Source organism: Thermobia domestica, chromosome 10, assembly GCF_964235325.1.
Source record: "Thermobia domestica chromosome 10, izTheDome1.hap1.1, whole genome shotgun sequence".
NCBI lineage: Eukaryota > Metazoa > Arthropoda > Insecta > Zygentoma > Lepismatidae > Thermobia > Thermobia domestica.
In genome coordinates, this window is record NC_137463.1 from 172,389,041 (window position 1) to 172,412,646 (window position 23,606).

Sequence of the window (23,606 nt, forward strand, 5' to 3'; positions counted from 1 at the left end):
TGTCATATTATACCATACATTATCTACACTTTTTTTTCTGAATTTATACTTAATGTCCTGACGACTATTACTCAGAGGCTTCTCGATTATCATGTCGAAGCTCTGGTTGACCAATGATCGAATGGGTCCAAAAGATGAACAGAATTGGAATGAAAACTTTATGATACCTGGTTTTAAAGGTCTGATATTTTATATGTATGAATCCATGTTTCCAAAATCCATGTTTTATTTCTCTACAACACAATGTCACCAAATATTGTTATGTTCTCAAGAAAGTAATAGATAACAGAAATATTTGTAGAGGTTAACTGAACGTTATGTTATAGTTTGTGATTGGTCGTTATAAGAAAGTTTGCTTTCCCTTTCACACAACCTTCACCATAGGCTACTGTCACTTTTGGATGTTTTCATTATTTTACTCACCTTCCGTGAGTGAAAAATATGTTTTGGACTGTGCATTGTGTTCCATTTCAATTATATAGAAGAAAATTTATGTATTATTATGATAAATCACTTATTAACAACATCAGAAATGCGTTCGGATCAAGACAATATTGTAAATCTAAATCGTTAGTGATGCCTTGATTATATTTGGGTGGATCATATTAGGGTCACAGATAATATTGCATGTGTTACCCCAGGATATCGTGACGGATGTAATGGATCGGCAATTTGAGAGACTCTTATATGATGTATATAGCGCTACGTGGTCCAGAAATATTTAGAATACGATAAAATTTTGAATGTCCGCCATGTTTTGCGGATCTCTATCCGACGGAGACGGAACATATCTAGATGTCCTAGGACCTTGAATTGCAACTCAAAGCCTACTATCTCGGACCCTGGATGGCGTTGGTTAGATGCAGTGCTAGAGTTTGATGAATTACCACAGGAGGTGCTGAATGGCCTCATTTACAGTATGTGAGCATGCTTAAAATGTCTTTAGTCGTTCGGTGTGATTACAGCAGGTACTGAATACTTCTGATGACGTTAAAAGGGCCGATTTGTAATTGACCGGATGAATGAAAATCCTTACAGTAGAACTTTGCTGCGATTCTGTGTGATTTGACCTTTAGTGTTGTTACTGGTATCTTTTTCTCAAATCTGGCTATAATTGTAAGCTGCTGTCGTTATTTGGAGTCGTGTACCATTGATGAAGAACTTGATGCCAGTAGTCATGAGACTTCCGAAGAATATTACTTAAATGTTAGATCGTGTATAAAAGTGCACGGCCATAGAGACACAGGAAGAGATACGTGAAAGAATAGGAAAAGAAAATAAAGCTAGTAAGAAGAAAGAAAGAAAAAGGGAAAGGAGGAGACTAAGATGACTTTTTGAAGAATAGCTCATTAGAAAAGATAACAGAAAGAGAAACGATAAGAGGGAAAGAATTACAAGAAAGAGGGAAAGGGAAGAATAACTAAAGAAAAAAAAGAGCGAATAAAAGAAAGAAAAGATGTTGGGATGATTAATTAAATATAGTTAAAAGCCTGCAATACGTTATGTGTGACGTAGACTTATCAATTTTAACATCGAAAGAGGGAGAAATCTGTCTATGAGCCTGTTGCAGCTAGACACATATTACTACATACAGCACCGATCTAGATCTAAATCAATCCACCACATGCAGTACTTTGATCTAGTTCAGTCGATGAGAAAATGTATTACTTTTCGTGAAATTTTTGCAAAAATAGATAACTTTGGACAGTGATTGTGCACTCTTTTCTACAGAGGTTAACGATGTATTGTAAGTTCGAAATTGAAAATTTTATAGTTGTTTCAACAACTGAATATTGTAAAATATGGTTTATCTTAAGTTCTTTATTTGATTTCAAAACAGTTTGGTTATTCTTATCACATTTTTTTTTTACTTATTTACCTTCATTAGAAGCTAAGAGCCACAATTGATCAGTATGTATTAAGAAAACGATTGATTCTTCAGTCATAATTGGTATTCATTACTACCAAAATTTAAGTGTAAGATAATGTGTAGTTTCTTAGATTCATATTTACACAATAAATATATTCGATTATTCAATGTTACTGTAGGCTCCCAAACTTAAGAAACTAAACCTCATTCATACCACCATCTACTCATAATAACATACATTAAATTGTATTAGGTACATTATTCAAACTTTTCTTAAAGGAAAGGTATTAACTACAATTGAACAAATATTTTTATTATAATTATGAAGAGAAAAAGAAAGAAAGAGGAAAATACTCGATTTATAAGTAACAATTGATCTTTCATCAACATCAAGTTATAATCCATGACATATTTTACCGAAGTGTGATAACTTACAAAAGAAAATTATAATTTATTCAGATTACATCTGTTAACCGAGTAACATAGTTTCTACAACTAACTCTGAAATTCAAAATTTACTCATGAGAATTCTTATTATTGAAGTGAAGTTCACTTCGGTTCACAACAACACATGAGATTGTTATTAATTTAAGTATTTTAGATATGACACATGTTCAAAATTTACAAGATAATTAAATATATTTGAATAATCATTAAGCAGCTTTGCATATATGCAAAGTTTACTTTGAAATTGTATTGCACCATGTAGTTTCTAGTTCGGACATAGAAAGCAGCTATGCGTATCAGCTAAAATGTTCTTTCACTAATGAAGTTCTGAATTTCCCGATAGATGTCATAGTAAGCCAGCGTTTGACTCTTTGTATTAGTTGCTGCACACCGAGTTGTCATCTTGTCATCTTTGAGCTTTCTTTGTTCGTTTAGGTGGATAGATTTTGAACTATTGATTTCTTTTTGTGTTAGACAGAAGTATAATGAGTGCAAAAGTGCAAGTACGCTGACATTCATTGCGTTTTATTGGTTCTATATGGTTCTAATGGACTTTGCAGATATCAACGTGCAACTTTGCCTAGACACTATATGCAAACACCATAAAATATCCCATAGATCCCATATTATTTGCATTAATGGATTTTAAATAAACTCACTTGTTTCCTACACTGAAACCACTCCATTAAAAAAAAAAAATCAGTCTGATCGGAAAAATGGTCCGTTAAAGGGTTAAATTCAACCTTAACACAATGAATGATTAGAATTATTAATATAATACGAATTCTTAAAACCTTGAGCTACTGAAGGTAGGTAGAACCCTATTTTTTATAATTTAAAATACGAAGGAAAATTCTCCTTTGGTAATAAAATAAATGTAACCCTTCACACAGAAAATAGTTGTTCTTGAAAAAGATCTTTTATCCGAGTTTTTAGCCCTCATATTTCTTTGTAAAAATGAATAGTATACACTTTGCGCTAACACAGCGTATATTTGCACTTAGCATCTTTATTCATTTATATCCTTTTTCTTTCTTTCTCAATTTAAATCGCCACAATTTAGTTTCAAACTTCGACATTAAGTAAAAGGCATGGCAGCCTATAAAGTCACAAATCAGGTAATATACGTTATCTCTCGCTAGAAATTTTATGTTCAAGGTAATTGACTAAGTTATTTTCAATTTTATCTTTTAGTATTCAGGGAGCTTCAGGGAATTTCAGGAATAAGCAATAGTTGATGCAAACAGTATCCAGTAAACACCTTGAGTAGGTCGGGTAGTAATCGGATTTCACATTAAAAGGCCAGTAAATTTATTTGGTTTAAGTATTCCCACTTTGCACATTGCACTATTAAAAATCACTTGTATCTTGTAGATTTCTAAATGAAAGGGGGGGGAGTAAATTAGAAGATTAAAAAATTTCATTGGATCAAGATTTGATTAGATTGATTTACAAATATTTCACCGTAGTCTGCAATCTTTACTTTGATTTCCATACATGTGAGTTAGTAAAATACAATAGAACACAATTTTAAAGGAAAATATTCCAGACAATTTGCACGCACTGATGTCGGCGGTATGATAAACTAAGGCACCATCTAATGTAGTCCGGATAAACAAGAGTAGGCATAGCAAAGCACGTTGTATCATAAATCTATACATTAATAACTACGCCTGAAGTCATTCATCTTAAAATTCACATCCATACATTAATTTCATATATATATATATATATATATATATATATATATATATACAAATACGTGGTGCTGAATAAAATTACTCTTAATATCACTATTGAAATATCAAAATTATATAAACCCCAACCGGAAAGCAACCGCGTTATATCAACAAGTGCATACTCTAAAACAACTTTGTACCATAAAACTGAAGTAGTAGGTAGGTCATTATACAGGGGGATGGAAAAAATCACTGAAAATTTTCAATAGAAAAAGACCCTTCTAAATAATATATTTAATTTTCGTAATCAGTAAGCTTCAAGAATACAGTGCAATATAAATATTGGCGCTACTGACTAAATTCACCTTTGTTGTGAGGTGACAGTTTGAAAGCTATATGCGGAAAGATAATTGGGACATGGAAAACCGAATACTCAACTTATATCTTCCGAAAACGAACTAGATTTAGCGCTTGTCAGAAAGTTATTGATCAAAGGATGAAATACGGAACCATCAATCCAGACCGTACGCTCACAAGTGCTGAAAATTTGGAGGGAAAAACCGTTGGCTATAGATCAGATGTCCAAAAGGTATAATCCAAAGGTACTTGACGCACGAAAAATCACTCCTCACGATCGGCACAGGATCAAATTTCAAATCTTTCCCCGAAAATCTAAAATAATTTAGGTTTAAGCTAACTATACACAGTATATATATATATATATATATATATATATATATATATCCTGATACCGATGGAACGACCATACATTGGCGATTTGCATTCCATCAGGCGACCTGGTCGATCAGGTGACACTATATGGTCGTCCAGTGTGAAACCGTGTTAAATGGTGTCCTCTCACCATCACACTGAGAAAATTTTTGGGGTTAAATTAGCCAAAATTCGGTTGCCAGTAACCAAGTTGCTTTGTCAATATAGAGCATGCCCAGAGCTCGGTTACTGCAACCGAGTGCTACTCGGTTAATTAACTGTCGTGCATTTAACCGAGTAGTTGGCTAATTCAACCGAGGGGGTAATCAACCAAGTAGTACAGGGTAAAAATAACCGAGCAAAATTCGTTAATGTAGCAAATGTACTTGGTAAAAATAACCCCCTGTACTCGGCTGCCTTAACCGGGTATTATTATTCTTGCCAAGGTACTTGGTAAAAATAACCGTCTATGCTCGGCTGATTTAACTGAGTATGTTGGTTACTGTTGCCAAGGTAGTTGGTAAAAATAACCTTCTAACTCGGCTGATTTAACTGAGCATGTTGGTTACTGTTACCAAGGTAGTTGGTAAAAATAACCTTCTAACTCGGCTGATTTAACTGAGCATGTTGGTTTCTGTTACCGAGGTAGTTGGTAAAAATAACTATCTAACTCGGTTGATTTAACTGAGCATGTTGGTTACTGTTACCAAGGTAGTTGGTAAAAATAACCTTCTAACTCGGCTGATTTAACTGAGCATGTTGGTTACTGTTGCTAAGATAGTTGGTAAAAATATCCTCTCCACTAAGATAATTCTCAAAATATTTTTCAGATCTATAGCTCTTGTCCGCGCCAGTCTAATCTCCAAAAGACACGTTTCTTAGCATAAATCTGTTGACAGAAGATAGGTACATAAATTATTGTGAAGTCAAGTTTTGATTGTTTCCTTAAGGAGATTTATGTCGAGAAACGCGTCTTTTTGCGAATAGAATGGTGCGGATAAGAGTTATAGTTCTGAAAAATATTTTACGAATTATCGTAGCAGAGATAATAATTTTACCAACTACCTTATAAACAGTTATCAACTAGCAGAGATGTTTTAAATACCAACTACCTTAGCAACACTAACTAAAGAAGGGAAAAAAAAGCTCTGGATGGGCCACTGTGTTGTCAGAAGTTCCTGTCAATAGCAATACGCATTTACGTAAGACGACGTAAGAAATGAAATATGAAAACAAATATGAAATAAAATATGGAATCAAAATATATATATATATAAAAAAAATATGAAAACATTTAATTTGAACTGAAATAAACAAGAGTACGGTTCTATTTTCAGTTCAAAAAATGACAAAAACGCAAAAGAGTAGAAAAATTTTTTCCTGATATTTACGGAACATAACCGTAGCTAACTCTAGGAATTTCTGACACTCAGATATTGCAAGAGGGAAATACGTATTACTTATTGAAAGAAAATCAATTATTTATGCTACATAATACACTTTATTTCATGAATTCTAGTAAGTAGAGAAGAAAGAAAACAAAGGAAAGCACATTTATGACATAGATAAGATTCAACAAAACAAATCTCTCTTCGTAAGAGAAATACAGATAATTCAAAGCTTACTTTTTTATTTTTAGGTAGTCAATACTCTCTTTCAAAACAAGTACCTGATTATTTACATTGGTACCCTTATAACTTTTAACAGAAAAAGAAAATATTTGAACATACACATATATCTTATATAGGCCGAATTTGTAAGTGCAAGTAAATAATTTTGCAGACCACCTATGCTCACTTATAGCTTATTCTCTTTTTGTGCCGCATTGATTCGAGATTGGTTGTAGTTTGACGTCCTACGTTTGTACTTTGATGGCTAAAAGAGGCGTGAACTTATTGATTAAAATGAATCCGAACCACTTTTTCGTTCAACTGTACTCCACCGGTAATCGAATTAGGGACCACGCACACAGAGGGTAAGGATTCTAGCCACTGGACCAAGTAGGGTCTGTATTGGTTCTAGACTCAAGAATAAAAACACGCTCAATGGCATAGGAGAGCACTGAACTAGTTACTTTCCTTTAGCATAGTTTTTTTTTTAATGCGAGTACAAATTGGGTGGCATTGGCTAAGTGGTAGAGCGTGAGGTCCGTGGTTCGATCCATACTCGCGCCAAGTGAGCTTTCTGGTGGACAAACACCAAGTTTGTGAGTTCTTTCAGGGTTATCCCTTTCCTCTCATTTTCTTTATTTTACCATTTCATTCATTGCTCATTATCACCGTCTCCCTTAGCATCAATGCAGAAACGTGGGACGTTAAACTAGACATGTCATCATTTCAAGCGATTACAAAGAGTTGGAACAGTTATTTACTTACACCTAAAATTCCGGAGTACGATCATAATTAACATGTTTACCAAATATGAAAACTTAATAATAAAAAAAAATCAATATAACATTCATAACATTTATATAGACTTGAAGGTCTTCCTAAAGAATATAAAGGTAAAACAAAACAACTGTCTAATAATGAACATTAATTCTCAAACGCACTATTGAACACGTTCAATGAAAAGTCACTCGAGAAAAATCTCCTGACGTGTCTCTGCCGTGACTACCCACACATAAAACTGATAAATGTTAACTTTTAAAATATGGACAGTTTCGTCTTTATGAACTTCACATTTTAACATAATGTTATTTTTAAGTACAACGTTTCCCCTTCATTTTCAAAATTACATTTCAAAAGAGCTGGGGAATTTGTTTTGAAAGCCTTACTGAGAACACCATTTTCCTGAAATGTCGCATATGATAATTTTGAATAGATCTTGATTTTATTTTATTTGGAGGTACCAGCAACAAGACTACATGCGACACGGACCTACAGCTTAACCTGGAATCCGAGCAACATGAGCTCCCATCGGGAGTCGTACTCGGGTCTCCCACTCAAAAGGCGTATATGCCACCCGCTTAGCCATGGAGGGAACTCAATTACATTAATAATGTACATGAAACTGTATGAAACTATTTGATATATTTAACTTCAAAATTAAATTTCTCATATATTTCATATTTTTATATATAGTAGGACGTCGATAATCCGGACGTCAAAAATCAGAACGTGGTCCCTAGAAGCTAGTGACAGTACACTAATTGAGTTTTCTTTGTCTGAAGTCAATGACTTTACAAAAGCTCATTCATATGTAATTATTTGGCATACATATTTTTATTTTCCCTTAGGCCTATAAAAGATAATTTTAAGAGTGTTACAAGAACAGTGTAATTTAGTGTACAAGCAGGTTCTTCAGAAACATTAAATGTAAATAGTCTTACGTACGGTATTGTAATTACTGTATGTACTGTATAACACTGTATCGATAAAAGTGCATACCGTACAGTATATTTAAGCCTAAATGGCTTTCTTCTGGTCATTTTCGAAAATCCGAACTACCTGTGGCCCCAAATAGTTCGAATTTTCGACGCCATACTGTAATTTAGTATTTTTCATAACAGACACTGAAGGCCGCACTTTGAGATCTTCCTCTTTGCTAAGTAAATAGTATACGAGCCTTTGGCGCGGGACACCCGGGTTCGATTTCCATCGGGATGCTACGATAAGCTGTAGGTCCACGTCTCATAGAGCCTTGTTGCTGAAGGGGAGTGAAAACTCAAAGGAACTGAATTTATTAGCTTCTTATTTCTCTCAGCCCAGGGGTGGAGGTCGCATGTTTTCCATCCCTGGGCTAGGAGAAATAAGAAGACAATTATAAGTGACAACGAAGTATCACATATTGCTTACCGTTCATATTGAAAAGTTATTATAACAATTAATGACTGTTACATTCAAGTTACACTTTTATACATATTATTACAAAAGCTATGAAACTAAATATACTTGGATGGTAATTATTTAAGAATTGTTGTTTCGTAAAAGATAAAAGTCAGAATATAGAACATGTATATTAAGCTACTCCAATGTCACTAAGGAGAGTGTTGATGGCTGTTGATTCCTTGTCGTAAGTTGACGATAAATGGTAACATGATCTTTGAAGAAATGCCCACACATCATGAGATTCTACCGAATAACTAGCATTTAAGGACCATATAATCTTAAAACAGCAGTCCACGGCACTTATTATATTTGGTAACGTATATACCACATCATCGACTATTACGTGAAAGCCACTTACTTCATTCAGTTCTCTTCCTACAACCATGACGTATGGCTGTACTGTTAAATGCAGATCTTTGAACTTCGCTTGCCTTGCACTTATGCTGTCTTTTAGTTCTGTACACGTTTGTATTCTTGAGATGAAGCCCTCTTGTACTTCGGCCTTAGTTGGTCTCCAAATCTTCTGCGAAGTTTTCACATGAACGCTATTTACGTTCATAAGATAGGGTATGAGTAGAAAAGCTGCTAATGTTGATACTTCTTCCGAATCTGGAATAAAGTTGAAAAGTACTAGTAAATAAATTTATAAATGAATTTCTTACAAATAAGATTTAGTTCCATTGCAGAAATATAATATTCTTTGATGACGACAATGACAAAACCTTCACACACAGTATTTGTCCCCTACAAGTTTCACTTAGCATGAGTGGGATCAAACTAGTGACTCCACGCACCAATGTGAGCGCTGTAACATTCAGCTACTGAAACTGTACGAATTCTCTGCATAACTCGGCTTTATTATTGCCGTGTCACGAATGAAATTTTCTCAGTTGCTACTAATTATAATTGTATTGTATTGTATTGTATTTATTTTCATCCAGGCCCCGCCAAGTGAACTTTGTGGTGGACAAAAACCGTGTGCGTGGGTTTTCTCGGGGTTCTCCCGTTTCCCACTCCGGGGTGCTCCCACTTTCTTCATTCCACCATTTCATTCATTACTCATCATCACCGTCTCCTTTAGCCTAACCGGCATAACCGTGGGACGTAAAACTCAAAGATTTCATTTTTTTTATTTTCATCCTTTTTCATACAAATTGTTCACAGCGTGAACGTATGAGTTGGACACGTCATAAGAACACTGAATGTGTACATATGTATAGGTTTAAATCTACATGCAATATTAAAATAATGTGAATTTATGTTAAAAAAAAAGATACAATTTTTCATTATCCTAATTTACATACATCGATATAAAACAGCATAACAGTTAATAAAACCTTACATTATAGATATACAAAATATATATACTTTAAACATTATTTACTACAGGCGAGATATTCTTCTACAGAATAGAAACAGTGCTCGAGTAGGTAGGACTTGACTGCTTTATTGAAACCAGATATTTTGTTTTTTAAAGTGGAAGGAAGCTTGTTATAAATATTCACTGCCATAGGAAATGTACTATTCTTATGTACTTTTAAACGTGAGGACTCTACATGAAGGTCAGACGCTTGTCTTGTATTATGCATATGAATAGTTCAACCGGAACCTGCTTGTATCTATCTGTATATCTTTTCTTACAAATTTTAGAAGTTCATATATATATAAACATGGAAGAGGTAAGATTTCCAGAAATTTAAATAGAGGTTTACAAGAAGGTCGAAGTTTACTTCCGGTCATAAACCTTAAAGCTCTCTTTTGTAAAACGAATATGGAATTTAGCAGTGCAGTAGATCCCCAGAATGTAATACCATATTTCAATTTAGAATGAAAAAGTCCAAAATGAGTTGTGAGCAGAACATGTTGACTGAATGAAAAAAAAAAAAAAAAAACTAATGCAATTTCCATAATATTTCAAGCGCTTTTAACCGGAAAGACATTTTTAAAACAAAAAATCTTAGGACTTTGTTTAAGAAACTACAACTATATAAGTATTTATCCAGTTAAAACCCCAATGACTAAAAGGTCTGCCCTGCAGAGGCAAAGTAGGGCTGGGAAGTATCGTTCTGAACCATCTTTGCTGGTATTGTCCCATAATTTGTTTGGTACATCTATAGACAAACCTTGTTTCTGAAGATCTTACCAAGGGATTGAACAGTGACCCTGCCGACAGAAATAAAGATAGCATAATAGCTATTGAAGAAATATGTTTCTCATGCAGGAACTACATGCCTTGATCTAGTTTAATTTCCTGCTGTTGTGACTGTAGGTTGAGTGAAAAGAATAGATGAATGATAATAATAGACTTGCTGGAAGGAGAGTAAGAGGAAATTGAAGTACCATGAAGAAACCTATACACACCATTAATACACAATTGGTTACTCAGCAAAACCAGATATACACAAAACACTTGTCATATTTTTCAAGAAGAGACAGAAGTGACGAATTACATAATGTAAACAAGTAAGTATTATTCCACAATTTAAAGGTACAGTATACTTCAAATATACAAATGCAATAGTAAAACCCTGAATCAATTTGCGAAAACTGTTTGAGCTACCTATTACCGTTTTTGGGTTGTAGTCCTTACTGTTGAAACAGGAGGTAGTAGATTTCTACCACTTCCGGTTCAAGGAAATGGGATCTAATCTTGCGATGCTAAATCAATTCCCAAAAGCCGCTTGTCGATACCACTGACTATTTCTTATTTATGACCATTAATGTTGAAACCGGAAGTAGTAGTGAATTTCTACAGTTTTCGGATTTAGTATAAACGCAAGAGTAGAGATGGTTTATTTTCTTGAAATCGTTAATCGATTTCCGGAAACCGTTTGTCGCTAGGCATTACCATTTTTGAGTTATGACCATTAGTATTGAAACCAAAAATGGTCCATTTCCACCATTTTCGGTATAAGTGAATGGTTGTTGAAGGAGATGCAACCAATTCTTTGGATGCTGAATCGATTTCCGAAAGCCGTTTGTCAATAATTCTCCCAGTTTTTGCTGTGACTGACAGACAAAAAAAAAAAAAAGAAACTCTCTTTATATATATATAAAAAAAACTTACTTCAACCCTAAAAACCTGGTTTAAACCATAGAACTTGCTTTCTAGTTAGTACAGATATTTTTCTAATCTTTTTTCATATTTTCCTAAATGATATGTAAAAAAGAAAGTCCATCTTTAGCGTAGAAACTTTTCTTTCCTTAAGCAATTCGTTTCAGGATTTCCATGAACTTACTTCAATAGAATTAATAAAACAATTTACTCTGGATGCACACTTACGTTAATTGTCAAAGCATAGTAATACCCTTTTTTGGGATCACTGTTTAAAGGTTCTGCTTTGTTACATACTTTTACACAGGGAAAAGTTACGTACCGTTCTTGTACTGTAGGAAATGAAACAGTCGACCATCAGAGTTTCGTGGTTTCTTCTTTTTCGTGGCAACGTCAAAAAGTTTTGATTTTAATACTGGGAAAGTTTCAAATAAGCTGATTGTGTTGTCTGAGTACATGTACTCATAGTCCTTAAGGAGCTGGTAAGAAAAAAGTAATTATTTTCATTATTGTAGTAGCTAATTGCAATATAAATTAATATTACTTACAAAGACATTAAGATATATTATCATTACGGTGTTTCGCTGCCAGTACTTGAGCTAGTTAAAGAAACGTGCCTGAAGAAATTACGCCTACGCCTTTTGCCTGTACTTCGTTAAAATACAGAATACTAGTATGTTTGATTCTTTCTTGCTTACAACAAAAGGCCTGCCATTAAGTGAATATTGTATATCTTTCCACATTTACTAGTTCGACAATAAGAAACATTTAATAAATGATGTTAGTAAGCATGCATCCAAAATCTAAATGAGATAGATATGAAATTTATTCCAATGAGCAATCCTGCGAGAAATACTGATAGCGAAGAACAGAAAGTAGATGTTATAACACGACAAGAATACCTTGATATATTTCCAAGACCAAATGAAAAGCGTATGGTTACTTCTGTTAACAAATGTTCTTTTATGCATCATTTTCTATTACATTTTTAAAATTAAGATCTTAAGCCATTAAATACATTCAATATTAAATATAAGTTCAAAAACCTCAAGGTATTCTAATATCAACTTATCCCGTTTGTCGTGGATGTCAAATAGAAGGAAGACGTGTGGTCATTTATGCTTCCCTGTGTGTGGTCATTTATGCTATTATTTTCTGTTGTGCTTACTGTATACTGTGATCGGCAAAGAAGCGGGAGGTATCATAGTTGAATTTTATGCAACTCTGTTTCAAAGTAACTGTTTATATAAGGAGCCTGTTTGATTTCTGCTGTTACGACTAAAAGGGAACAGTTATTCGCCAATGGGAATGTCTCGTCTAACAATCATTAACGGGGAAATTAGAACATCTTTAGGGTAGCACGTATGCTCCTTGCTCTCTGGTACTATATTTTATTAGGTTTACAATAATAATTTCTAAACCTATATTTAGTCACAAACACCTTTGTTGGAATTTAATATCCCAAAATGCCATTATGTAAAAGTTATTATGACAAAAATAGCCTATGTGCGCAGGTCATCACTACTGGAACATATGTATTAGGTAATTTATCACAAATGGAATAGTATTGTGCAATCAGAGTTATTAGTTAACTATATTTCAAATCAGAAGTAATTAAAGGTATAAAACACATTCTAAATTTAACATACTAACATTATATGTTCCAGCAGTGGTGAGCTTTTCTGCTCTAAAACATCTCAATAGCTCAGGTGTAAATAGAAAATAGAAATAAAAACCAAATAGGTATTATAATGGTTGGCTAAGCTGAAATTGGTGTACAATTAATGTTAGAAAAATATATTTTATAAAATTTCCCTGACTTTCCCTGATTGCCAGTCTTTTCCCCTAACCTGCAACATTTTCTCTCAGTTCTCTCTGAGAAGTAGGAACCCTGTTCTTACACTTATGCATAGCATCGTTTGGAAGTGTAATATAACTATACGATACCTTTAAATACTTCAGAAGCTTTGTCATTTATATACTTCAGATATGTTAGTAATGATAAAACTACGAATAAGTAAAATATACAACTAACCGCAGAATCACAGTCTACTAGTGGATGCATATCTTTCTTCCACATGTTCCAATGTTTCCTGAACAATGCTCTGTGTCCCACTTTTGGAAACAGAGAATTTATGTCTTCGCCTTGGAGCATGGCCATTATGTTGCTAGTAATTTCATTCTCTGGAAAATATATTAAATAATTACACTTCTGTAGGACAAAATAAGACTGCAAGGTGTGATGTGATTACGGGGGCAGACTACTAAAAATGATACAAAAGCTAACATATTTTCTTTTGCCTGTTTCTCGTAAGTGGAAAGAGATAATGAAATGTAACTTACCACAATAATAGATAATGTTATTCTACACCCGAAATATGAATCGGAAGAATTTTCAGTGTTGCCATCATAGAAATTAAAGTGTGGCCAGAATATGAATTACCCAAAAATCTAGGTTAAGGCAGGACCAGAAGAAAGAACTCAAGGATATTTGATGACTTATCATGTACTGGTTCCTTGTTAACTACTTTCTAAATAATATTTGTAATTATTTTGTAATAAGCTTTCTGTATTTGTATTTATTATAAATTTTCTGTATTTGTGTTTATTATAAAGCTTATTAATCATCTCTGCCGATGTTTGAATGGTGCAAAATTTCAACGTTTTCTGTCTTAGTTTTTCAGATATTTCCAGAGTTTTAAATGCCTCACCCTATATATAATAGTAGCTTCACATACCCATTTCGCGGCGTCTGACCAACAATTCCACCCTAGTAAACAGAATTTTCGAAATTCCCATTTTTACTAAGATATCAAAAACCACTGAAACACGTGTCAAATTATTTAAAATCAGAATTCCAAATACACAACTTCAAAATTTCTAACTTAATGGCCCAAAAGGGTATTCCGAAGAATGCTAATGATTAGGAAATATGCCCATCTTATTAAAATACTTTCCCCTCTTCCTCGTCGAATTTCCATAAATCATTCCTTAGAGATACTCTATGTCACGAATCCTACGTCCCTTCAAGTTTCTAAGTTAAGCAATTTCCATCTTATTAAAATATTTCCCACCCCATTTTCCCCCTGCCATCCTTTTATTTTCTTCTAGGCAATATGTCAAAAAACCCCGAAGCACGTGTCTAATTATTTTAAATGAGAAGTCCAAATCCCAAATTCCATGTTTTTAACCTTCAATGTTTCGACATATCGATATTTACTATAATACTTACAAACACACACCTCTCTTCATTTTCTTTTTTTTCTTCCCATTTTTTGTAAAATATAATAAAAAACTGAAACACGTGTCACTGTTTAAATCAGAAGTCCAAATACAATTCGTCAAGTTTCTAACCTTAAAGAATTAGGAGATACGGTCATCTTTACAATATTTCCCACCCCCCTTTCCCACATACCCGCCGAATTTCCAGAAATCCTTGTTTAGTACTACCCTACGTCACAAACCCTATGTACTGACCAAATTTCAAGTTTCTAGCCTAAGCGGTTTGGCTTGTGCGAGGGTCAGTCATTCATTCAATCAGTCACTCAAGATTTTGCATTTTATACATAAAGATCTGATATTGACCCATTGCACGATGGCACCATACTTCAAAAGAGGTTGGTTTTTATCCAAATTAATATTAGCTTTCGTATAAAGTAATTGTATCACCATATAGTATAAGGGAATCGTTTAAAAAATCACTCTCCATTATAAAGAATATTGTATGTACACAGCCTTAAAATTTGTAATAATTTCAAAATCGAATAAACTAATCACCATATAGTATAAGGGAATCGTTTAAAAAATCACTCTCCAATATAAAGAATATTGTATGTACACAGCCTTAAAATTTGTAATAATTTCAAAATCGAATAAACTAAGTTGAAGGTTATGAATTTGTACTACTTCCGTTGGTAATGAGTGCTGCGTCTCAAGCACTTACAGCAAAAGCCAATAACTACCATTATCGAGCATCGAACAAATGAACCACAGTGGGGACTTGTGGTCTTGCACTATTAACTTTGTCCTCTGGTTATTATTTTGACTAAGACACAGCCACAACAAGATTTTAATAAAATCTATTTAAACTTTCACTTATTAAAATTTAACTTTTTTAAATACCGGAAATCAAATACGGAGTAAGTTCAATATCTGAAAGGAGCATGCAGCACTGAACACTTTGACCTTAGTAGAAAAAAAAAATATCTTTTTTTTTTTAAGATACTTTCAATATTCACACTCTAAAACTATAGTATGACTTACTGAAAGACTTTATGCCTAATTTCTACCATCTTAAGACGTATAGTACGTATAATAGTTAAATAACAATAAAATACATTGTATTAACACATTTTACATTACTAGATCCTAAAGACAACTTTCAACTTTATGTCGTTTAGCATTTATTAAAAATTCAAATTGTGATAAAATTTAGTTGTGATTAAATTTACACTTGTTGATCTTCCAATTAAGATTTAAGAAAAGTAATATTAAATTATTAGAAGACTAACATTGCCCTGCAGACAAGTAGGACAAATTCAAAGAAACAAATTTTATCACATGATCTCACCCCACTCCCTTCTTCTTTGCTCCTCCGAGTGCGAGTTATTCGTTAGAAAATCTTGTTTTTGAACAACCATTCTTTAAGCTATCAGAAAACATTTGAAGAAATCGGTGTATAAACTGAATTTGTTACATGAAAACTTTTATCTAAATTTTTCTAAATGATTATTGTAAGCATTACAAAAGATTTTTTTTTTCTTTTGCGCAGCGATTTGACCTCTTCATTATACATGTAGTAAAAGCTCTGTTATTACAATTTTGCGGCTATTTACTGATTCCTTAATTTTAATATTAATAAAAGGAAACAGCTACTATGGAGGCTAGTCGTGAATGTATCATATCCAATTAAAAATCTGCGGAGAACACATAATCACATATTCAATTTCTACAATATTTATTATTTTTATATCTATACCGTTGGAGAAGGTAACTTATATTATTTATTTCCATTACTTTTACTTTCGCATTCTCTGTTTATTTATATTTCTTTTCAACACCCACATTATACCTAAGCAAATAGATTATTGACAGAAAGCTTCAGACTCTCCGCGCTCTCGGTCCAGTCGTAGCGTTTTAGCATCTTGGAACCTGAGAGGATGCAACTTTTGATAACATATACACTGGTTAACTCATTGTAGATTTACTACCGGTATTTTATATTTAAGTCACAACAACTTTTCACTTGCACTTACTAGAATCTCATAAAGATGCATAAGCTATTGAACATTTCATGGACACTGTTAATTATCAGAGCTGCAACATCGTACACTAACACTAATTTTTATTTAATAAACACGGAGGAGAGGAAAGGACTCAAAGCAAAAGGGGAGAAAATACAAAACCTGAGACTTTCTATCAGTAAACAAACAGATTCACATTATGGGCCTCTTCTATATTCGCTTTCTTTTCATATTAAAAGCAAGAATAAAACAACTCCTAACCAAAATTGACACTTTACAACACAAAGATATATATACTAGCTGAACGTACTCGATTCGCTGCGTCAAACAAAAGAGCCCCTTTCACCTTCAGTGTTGCTAACAACCTCTGAAGAAAAAAGGCTAGATGGCCCTAACAAGTAAGCTTTTTTTGATTTTGAGCTGCTAACCTAATTATAGATTCTAAATGCCTTTTTGTGTGTGCGATTAAAAGTAAGTTATAGTAAAATTTGAAATGTTGAATTTTATTCAGTGAAGACTAACAGGTAACATATATGACTCTCAATAACAAATTACTTTGTGAAGGTAGACAGCCAGAATTATCAGTCGAATATAAATAAATCATAGATGACGTCGCAGCTAGCAGAGGTGTGGAACTGGATGCACCGTCGTTGGATTGCGTATTGGTTGTGTAGGCTGGAGGGCGCCATGGTTTAGTGGTAGAGCATGCGCGTAGCCTCTGGTTTGATCTTAGCTCGTACCAAGTAGGGTTTGTGGTGGACAAACACCGTGTGCATGGGTTTTCTCAGTATCCTCCCACTTTCTAGATTCCACCATTTCATTCATTTCTCATAACCAGTTGTTTTAACCTATGTGGCGCGGCATATTTGTGGGTCGTAAAACTCAAAGATTTTTTTTTTTTCTTTGTGTAGGCTGCCATTCTCCCAATTTTCAGTAGTATTTCTTTCGATCCTTACAACAGTATAATTTCTCCGCAGACCCACACGAATCATCATGGTTGCATTGAGTGTTTTCAAGCTAATTAGAAGTCCTATTTGTTTCCTTTAATAAACTAAAACAATCTCCGTAGCATGAAGAACCGAAAAAGTTAATAAATTTGTATGAGGAAACTCTCATTCTTGCAATGAAATGCGAAATTTAAAATAATTTAAAAGCACTTGACCGTTACGGGAGCGACATTAAAATTATTTCTCAGTCGACAATTATTGTTAAGTAGCTGTAAAGCTGTAGGTAGGAAGAGAGAAGAAGAAAAATTAAGAATTTGTTGCGTAATAAAACACCCTTTCATGGGAAATCAATTAATACGATTGTATATAATGACAAATATTCTTCTCTTTTTATGTTTACACTTTATTTTGAAAGAAACAAAATGAAATGAAATCTTTGAGTTTTACGTCTCACGGTTATGCCGTTTAGGCTAAAGGAGACGGTGATGATGAGTAATGAATGAAATGGTGGAATGAAGAAAGTGGGAGGAAACGGGAGAACCCCGAGAAAACCCACGCACACGGTGTTTGTCCACCACGAAGTTCACTTGGCGGGGGCTGGGATAGAACCCGGTACCCCAAGCACCAGAATTTCAAAGAAACAGTATTGCGTAATAAAACACCCTTTCATGGGAAATCAATTAATACGATTGTATATAATGACAAATATTCTTCTCTTTTTATGTTTACACTTTATTTTCAAAGAAACAGTATTTTTAGAATTAATTTAAGGGCTAATAAAAAAGGGAAAAAATGGCAAAAGAGCTTCATCAAATCAGCTATATTTAAGATTTTCGTAAATTTGCATAGCTAAATGCCTCTTTAAATAGGCTAATTTTTTTCTTTCCGCATCTTTTCTCCTCCTTTTCACTAAAATATCAATACAATTAAACACGTGTCAACTTATTTTAAATAAGAAGTCGAAACATAGAACTTTCTAAGCTTAAGGGATTCAGAGATATGGACAACTTATGAAAATAATTTCCACCCTCTTTTCCACACCGAAGCCGTCAAATTTCCAAAAATTCTTCCTTAGTGGTATCCTACGTCACAAATCATATGTACTGTCAAAATTTGAAGTTTTAAATTCAAGGGTCACTCAATAATAATGCCAGAAAGGATCATAAAAATTTCGCTAGTATTTACGAACAGCCTCAATTGTGCTGATACATTTCATTTTTCAACACTATGATACCTCCCTTGCATTGCTTTTGCAAATTACAAATCTTGTCATTCAGTTACACCAACTATTTCTCAATTAATAGTTATTCTGGTCAAATTCATTCATTCACTTTCTTTCGTCTTTATAATCATGCATATTGTACGAATTTGTGCTTGTGAACAAGACTCGTCAGGGTAAAAGATACATAAACATACATAAGTCTAATATACATACAAATTAAATTGAAATACTAAGCTACGTCTACTATATAAAAGAAACACAAAAATAGGCATTGCAAATACTATCAGTAATCAAATTCATTTAGCTACACATCGTATATAAAAGAAATGAAATAGATATCAAAGGGAAATTCAGTTTGTAACATGCCGTGACTTTCGGCATTACATACTGCATTAAATACCATATTTGCCGTCACTGTCATGAAGCCAACAAAATAAGCCACAATTCGGTGCTGCAGTAGTTTTGGCGCACCACACTTTGGAAGATTTACAGGCAAAATTTTAATACTTTCCATGAAAAGACACATTTATCAGGATGAAATTTCTGCAGGCTACAGAATAAAACAAAATAATACAACTATATTTTAGGTTTACAAGTGTAATATCGTTACAAGTTCTTTACGACCGATAAAATAATTGGAGTTTCTATTTTCCACCGGCTGCATATTTCTCCACAGTGTACAGATCCTGTATTTTATGTGTAAAAGTGGAGCATTATACTAGTATGAAACCATGACAAGTGTTAATGAAACTTGTATCCTGGCTTAAACCCACTTTCTACTACCCTAGCCTTCGCGTATACTCACCATCGCCGACGCGCCGTCCCTTCGGATTCAACCCGCGCTAATGCGACGGCGAGTTAGCTTCGCCCTTCCGTCAATCGGTTAGATACGATTCGTGCTTTTAGTGGCCACCTATCATAGGTTGGTTTGTGTTTTGTGCACTATAGTTTTTACGTTACACATCCGAAAGCCGTATTTATGCACAACTTGTAAAATAATTGTAATTTTTTAAGGTAATAGTTAAGAACAGCTACTTCTCATCTCCCGTGCACGAGGACACATCTTAATGTTGCACTACCTAAACACCCTAAGTACAAGGGCAAGAACTCAGTCTATTACCTACTTTTTAACATCCTAGATAGTCAATGAATAATTCCTGAAAGTATGGCGTTTCTCGTCCTTCCCTAAATGGGAAGTACGGCTCCTTAACTATAACCTTTTTTAAGAACTCTTTTGTTTGCCTCCTTGAATTTTATCTATGTCACGTGAAATATTTTTATGCTGCCCAGTAGAATCCTTTTAGGACACAATAAGAAGAAAACTAGTGAAAGAATTTTAATTTTCCAACAATTCTTTCGGCTTACGTCCAGTTTCAAACCTTCAAAAATGCAGTTAAACCATTAATGATTGTTCGATTAGGTTAGTTTAGTGCTCCCGGTAATACTTTACTTACACGAACTGTGATTTTAGCCGCTTTTCATAGAAGTTGGTTTTCATTTCATAATATATTCTATTTTCTTGTGTAATTCTGTAAAAGTCAAAGCGGAAATATGGTATTCAACGTACCGATTCACCATCCTATACGACTATCATGCTCCTCGATCATCGGAACATTCATCGTATTGCAAATAGTATCAACTTCTACATGCATTTTCTCTGTGTTAATGAAATTCGTACCCTTGCCAAAACCCACTTTCTAATACTCTAGCCTATTAAACATAACTTTACTGCCAAGATTACACACATAAATATCACCTAAGAACTCCAAATCATTTCTTACTTAATTTCTCTCCTGTACTTTTTTTTTTTTTTTTTTTTTTTAACGGAGGAGAACCTTTAAATTTAACCCATCCTTCCTAGTGGTGCGCCAAAAGTAAACCTGTACGCACAATTCAACAGCATTATCACATCAAATTTATGTGTGAGGTGTTTCGTACAGACGTAAAGTGAAAGCTACGTTTTAGTTTATGTTAAGAACTAGCAAGACACTGCTATTTTTCGAAGGTCTATGAGCCGGGTGTAACGATACATACATACATGATCAACACAAACTTACCTTCGAATAATGGTATATATTGTTCCAATTTCCATGTTGTTAATAATGTTCTTGTTTCCTGCATCTTAATCGATTTAACGGAAATATTACACCACTTTCCTCTGTGATTACACTATTGCATACACATATGCCGCCTTACAGATAACCGCGACAGAACAGCGATGTTATTTTTTCTTTATCATAAAGCAGAGCGCCAATTTCCCTGCAACGGCAATTTCATTGTCTAAAATACCACACGTACTCGGTAATTATCAAATGCGTTGCGTGTTTACCGATCTCTCCTTATTTGAAGTAGCCGAGTAAATTAGTTAGATATAATTTTTCAAAATTAGTAGCCTAGAATTAGGTTAAAACAGCAAAGTATGATTTAACCGAACACTGCTAGGTTACAATAACCCAGAGAATTTCTTCAATGAGAGTATTTTTAACAGAAATTCGGCTACTGTCAAACGAGTTTTCATTTAACCCTGGCTTAGCAAACCCTCCATTTTCTCAGTGCACTAGTGCGTAGAAATCAACTTTGAAAATTGACGTTGGTGGTCCCAACGGAGCTGAGATAACTTTTTTTTTTATAACTGCAGTTCCGGGTTTCATCGGTAGGTGCGCGACAGTCGCGAGCGTATAGCTTGTCGAGCGTATAGATCTATATACATCAAGGCGCGTTGGACCACCGAAAGTTCTCTTTCGCAGTTGGCAGGTGTGCTCACCCTTGGCTCGTGCATGCACTTTGTTCTGTTTGCAGATAGAGAGATTTCTCATGGTTACGGAAGCTAGGAGAAACAACATGAATGAAGGAATCAAACAATGATTAAAAAATAACTGAAAAAACTGACAGAATATTTTATATAGTAATATACAAGACGATAAGAATAAGTAATAATGTTTTTTAGCTTGTACATAGAATACAAGTGACTATCTACAAATAATTATTATAATACGTTGTATGTATTAATCGTGTCGGATGTCAAATACTTTTACAAGCAGAGTTGGGCGTCTTTGGGCCACTTTCACGTAACAAAAGTCGAAAGTTACTGGCAGAAGTTTAAAAATGTTTTATATCCATTTATAAGAAAATTGTCAGTCGTTTTATACTAGTTTCCTTAAATCTCGGATCTGTTTCCCGCAGAGCCGTAGCTAGAAGGGGTCGCGCGGGGCGGTCGTCCCAGGCGCTGATAGCTAGAAAGCTCCGAAAGAGCAAAAAGAAAGAAAAAGTGCTAGAAATGATTAAAAAAAGTATTGACGTCCTATTAAATCAATGTTGTTGTCGGTTTCCAAAGCAATAGACTTGTTAAAAATTTTCTTGCTCGCTGGGCTCTCAACACAAGAATTTCACTAACAGTTGCAACAAGTTTTTACTTTTATGTAACAGTTTCTAACTATAACACTCCGATTTTGATAAAATTTGGCAGTTAGATACTACACATAAAATACACGAATACGTGTTGTTTTTTTTTTTTTTTTTTAATTTTCTACGGAGAAACAATTATTGGGGACAAAAGCCCCTACCCAATATTTCGAAAGTTGACGCCCGAACGCAGTATGAAGTGGACCGAAGTGAATGAAATTGTGCACAGATATTGTACCTAGTAGATGTAAAATGAGGGAATACTTGTTTCGTATTTTCCTGAAACAAAGAAATAAATGGGTGGGGCAAAGACCCTTCCAAATATTTGATTACAAAATATGAAAAGTGCTAATGAGTATACTTTGGAAGTGCCTAAATTGCATAGAGAATCGCAACGAAAGTGTGTTAAGAAACAATACACAAAAATATGCTAACCCGTGTTTTGTAGTTTGTGCGGAAAAACTGTGTGGAAGCCAAGGTCCTCTCCTAAAAAAGTACATAATAAAGCAGAAGCGCAGGAAAGAGTGGACCGAAGCGAATAAAATATACATAGATCTTGTATATGTAAAATAAGACAATACGTGTTTCGCAAGTAGCTAGGGGCCGCTAATTTCAGTCTTTGAACTTGAACTTTTGAGGGCAGAAACACGAAACCTCGAAATTCACTGTATTGATTCCTACTTTTAGGTCATATAACTAATGGTAAAATTTCACTATTTTCGTACTAGTTATTTCTACATATAGCGTATTTTATAGTATTTCGGGGTGCGCATTTAACCCCTACAGTGTTTTCCCCATAAATAAAAACACGTGTCAATTTATTTATTGTTTACTGTTGATGTGCAACTTTGAAGCAAATCAGTACGGGACACTTGGGAAACACGAAGTGCTTTATTTTACATATACAATATCTACACACAATTTCATTCGATTCGGTCCACTCCTTCTTGCGCTTCTGCTGTAATATTTACTTTCTTCGGAGGGGCCTTTGCCCCAACACTATTTTTCCACAGAAACTAAAACACGTGTTCGCTTATTTTTTGCCTATTGTCCCTACAGAAAGTGTTGTAGTAATTCTCTTTATCGTTTAGGCACTTCTAATATATACTTATTCGCACTTTTGATATTTCATAATCAAAGGTTTGGAAAGGTCTGTGCCCCACCCACCTGTTTTATGTTTTTTTTATTTTTAAGAAAATA

At 34.0% G+C, this 23,606-nt stretch overlaps 2 protein-coding genes across 4 annotated transcripts in view; one reads left to right on the plus strand and one right to left on the minus strand.

Annotated features, from left to right (window-relative positions):
* LOC145662111 (methyl farnesoate epoxidase-like) overlaps positions 1 to 23,606 on the plus strand; it is a 379,435-nt gene that overhangs the window by 16,962 nt on the left and 338,867 nt on the right. The window lies entirely within an intron of this gene.
* On the minus strand, positions 6,206 to 21,677 carry LOC145662843 (uncharacterized). Its single transcript, XM_081728760.1, has 4 exons — positions 21,062 to 21,677; positions 13,628 to 13,776; positions 11,915 to 12,071; positions 6,206 to 9,146 (listed from the first exon to the last, which is right to left on the minus strand). Exons 1-4 carry the CDS (start codon positions 21,123 to 21,125, stop codon positions 8,668 to 8,670), a joined length of 849 nt encoding a protein of 282 aa, XP_081584886.1. The 5' UTR covers positions 21,126 to 21,677; the 3' UTR covers positions 6,206 to 8,667.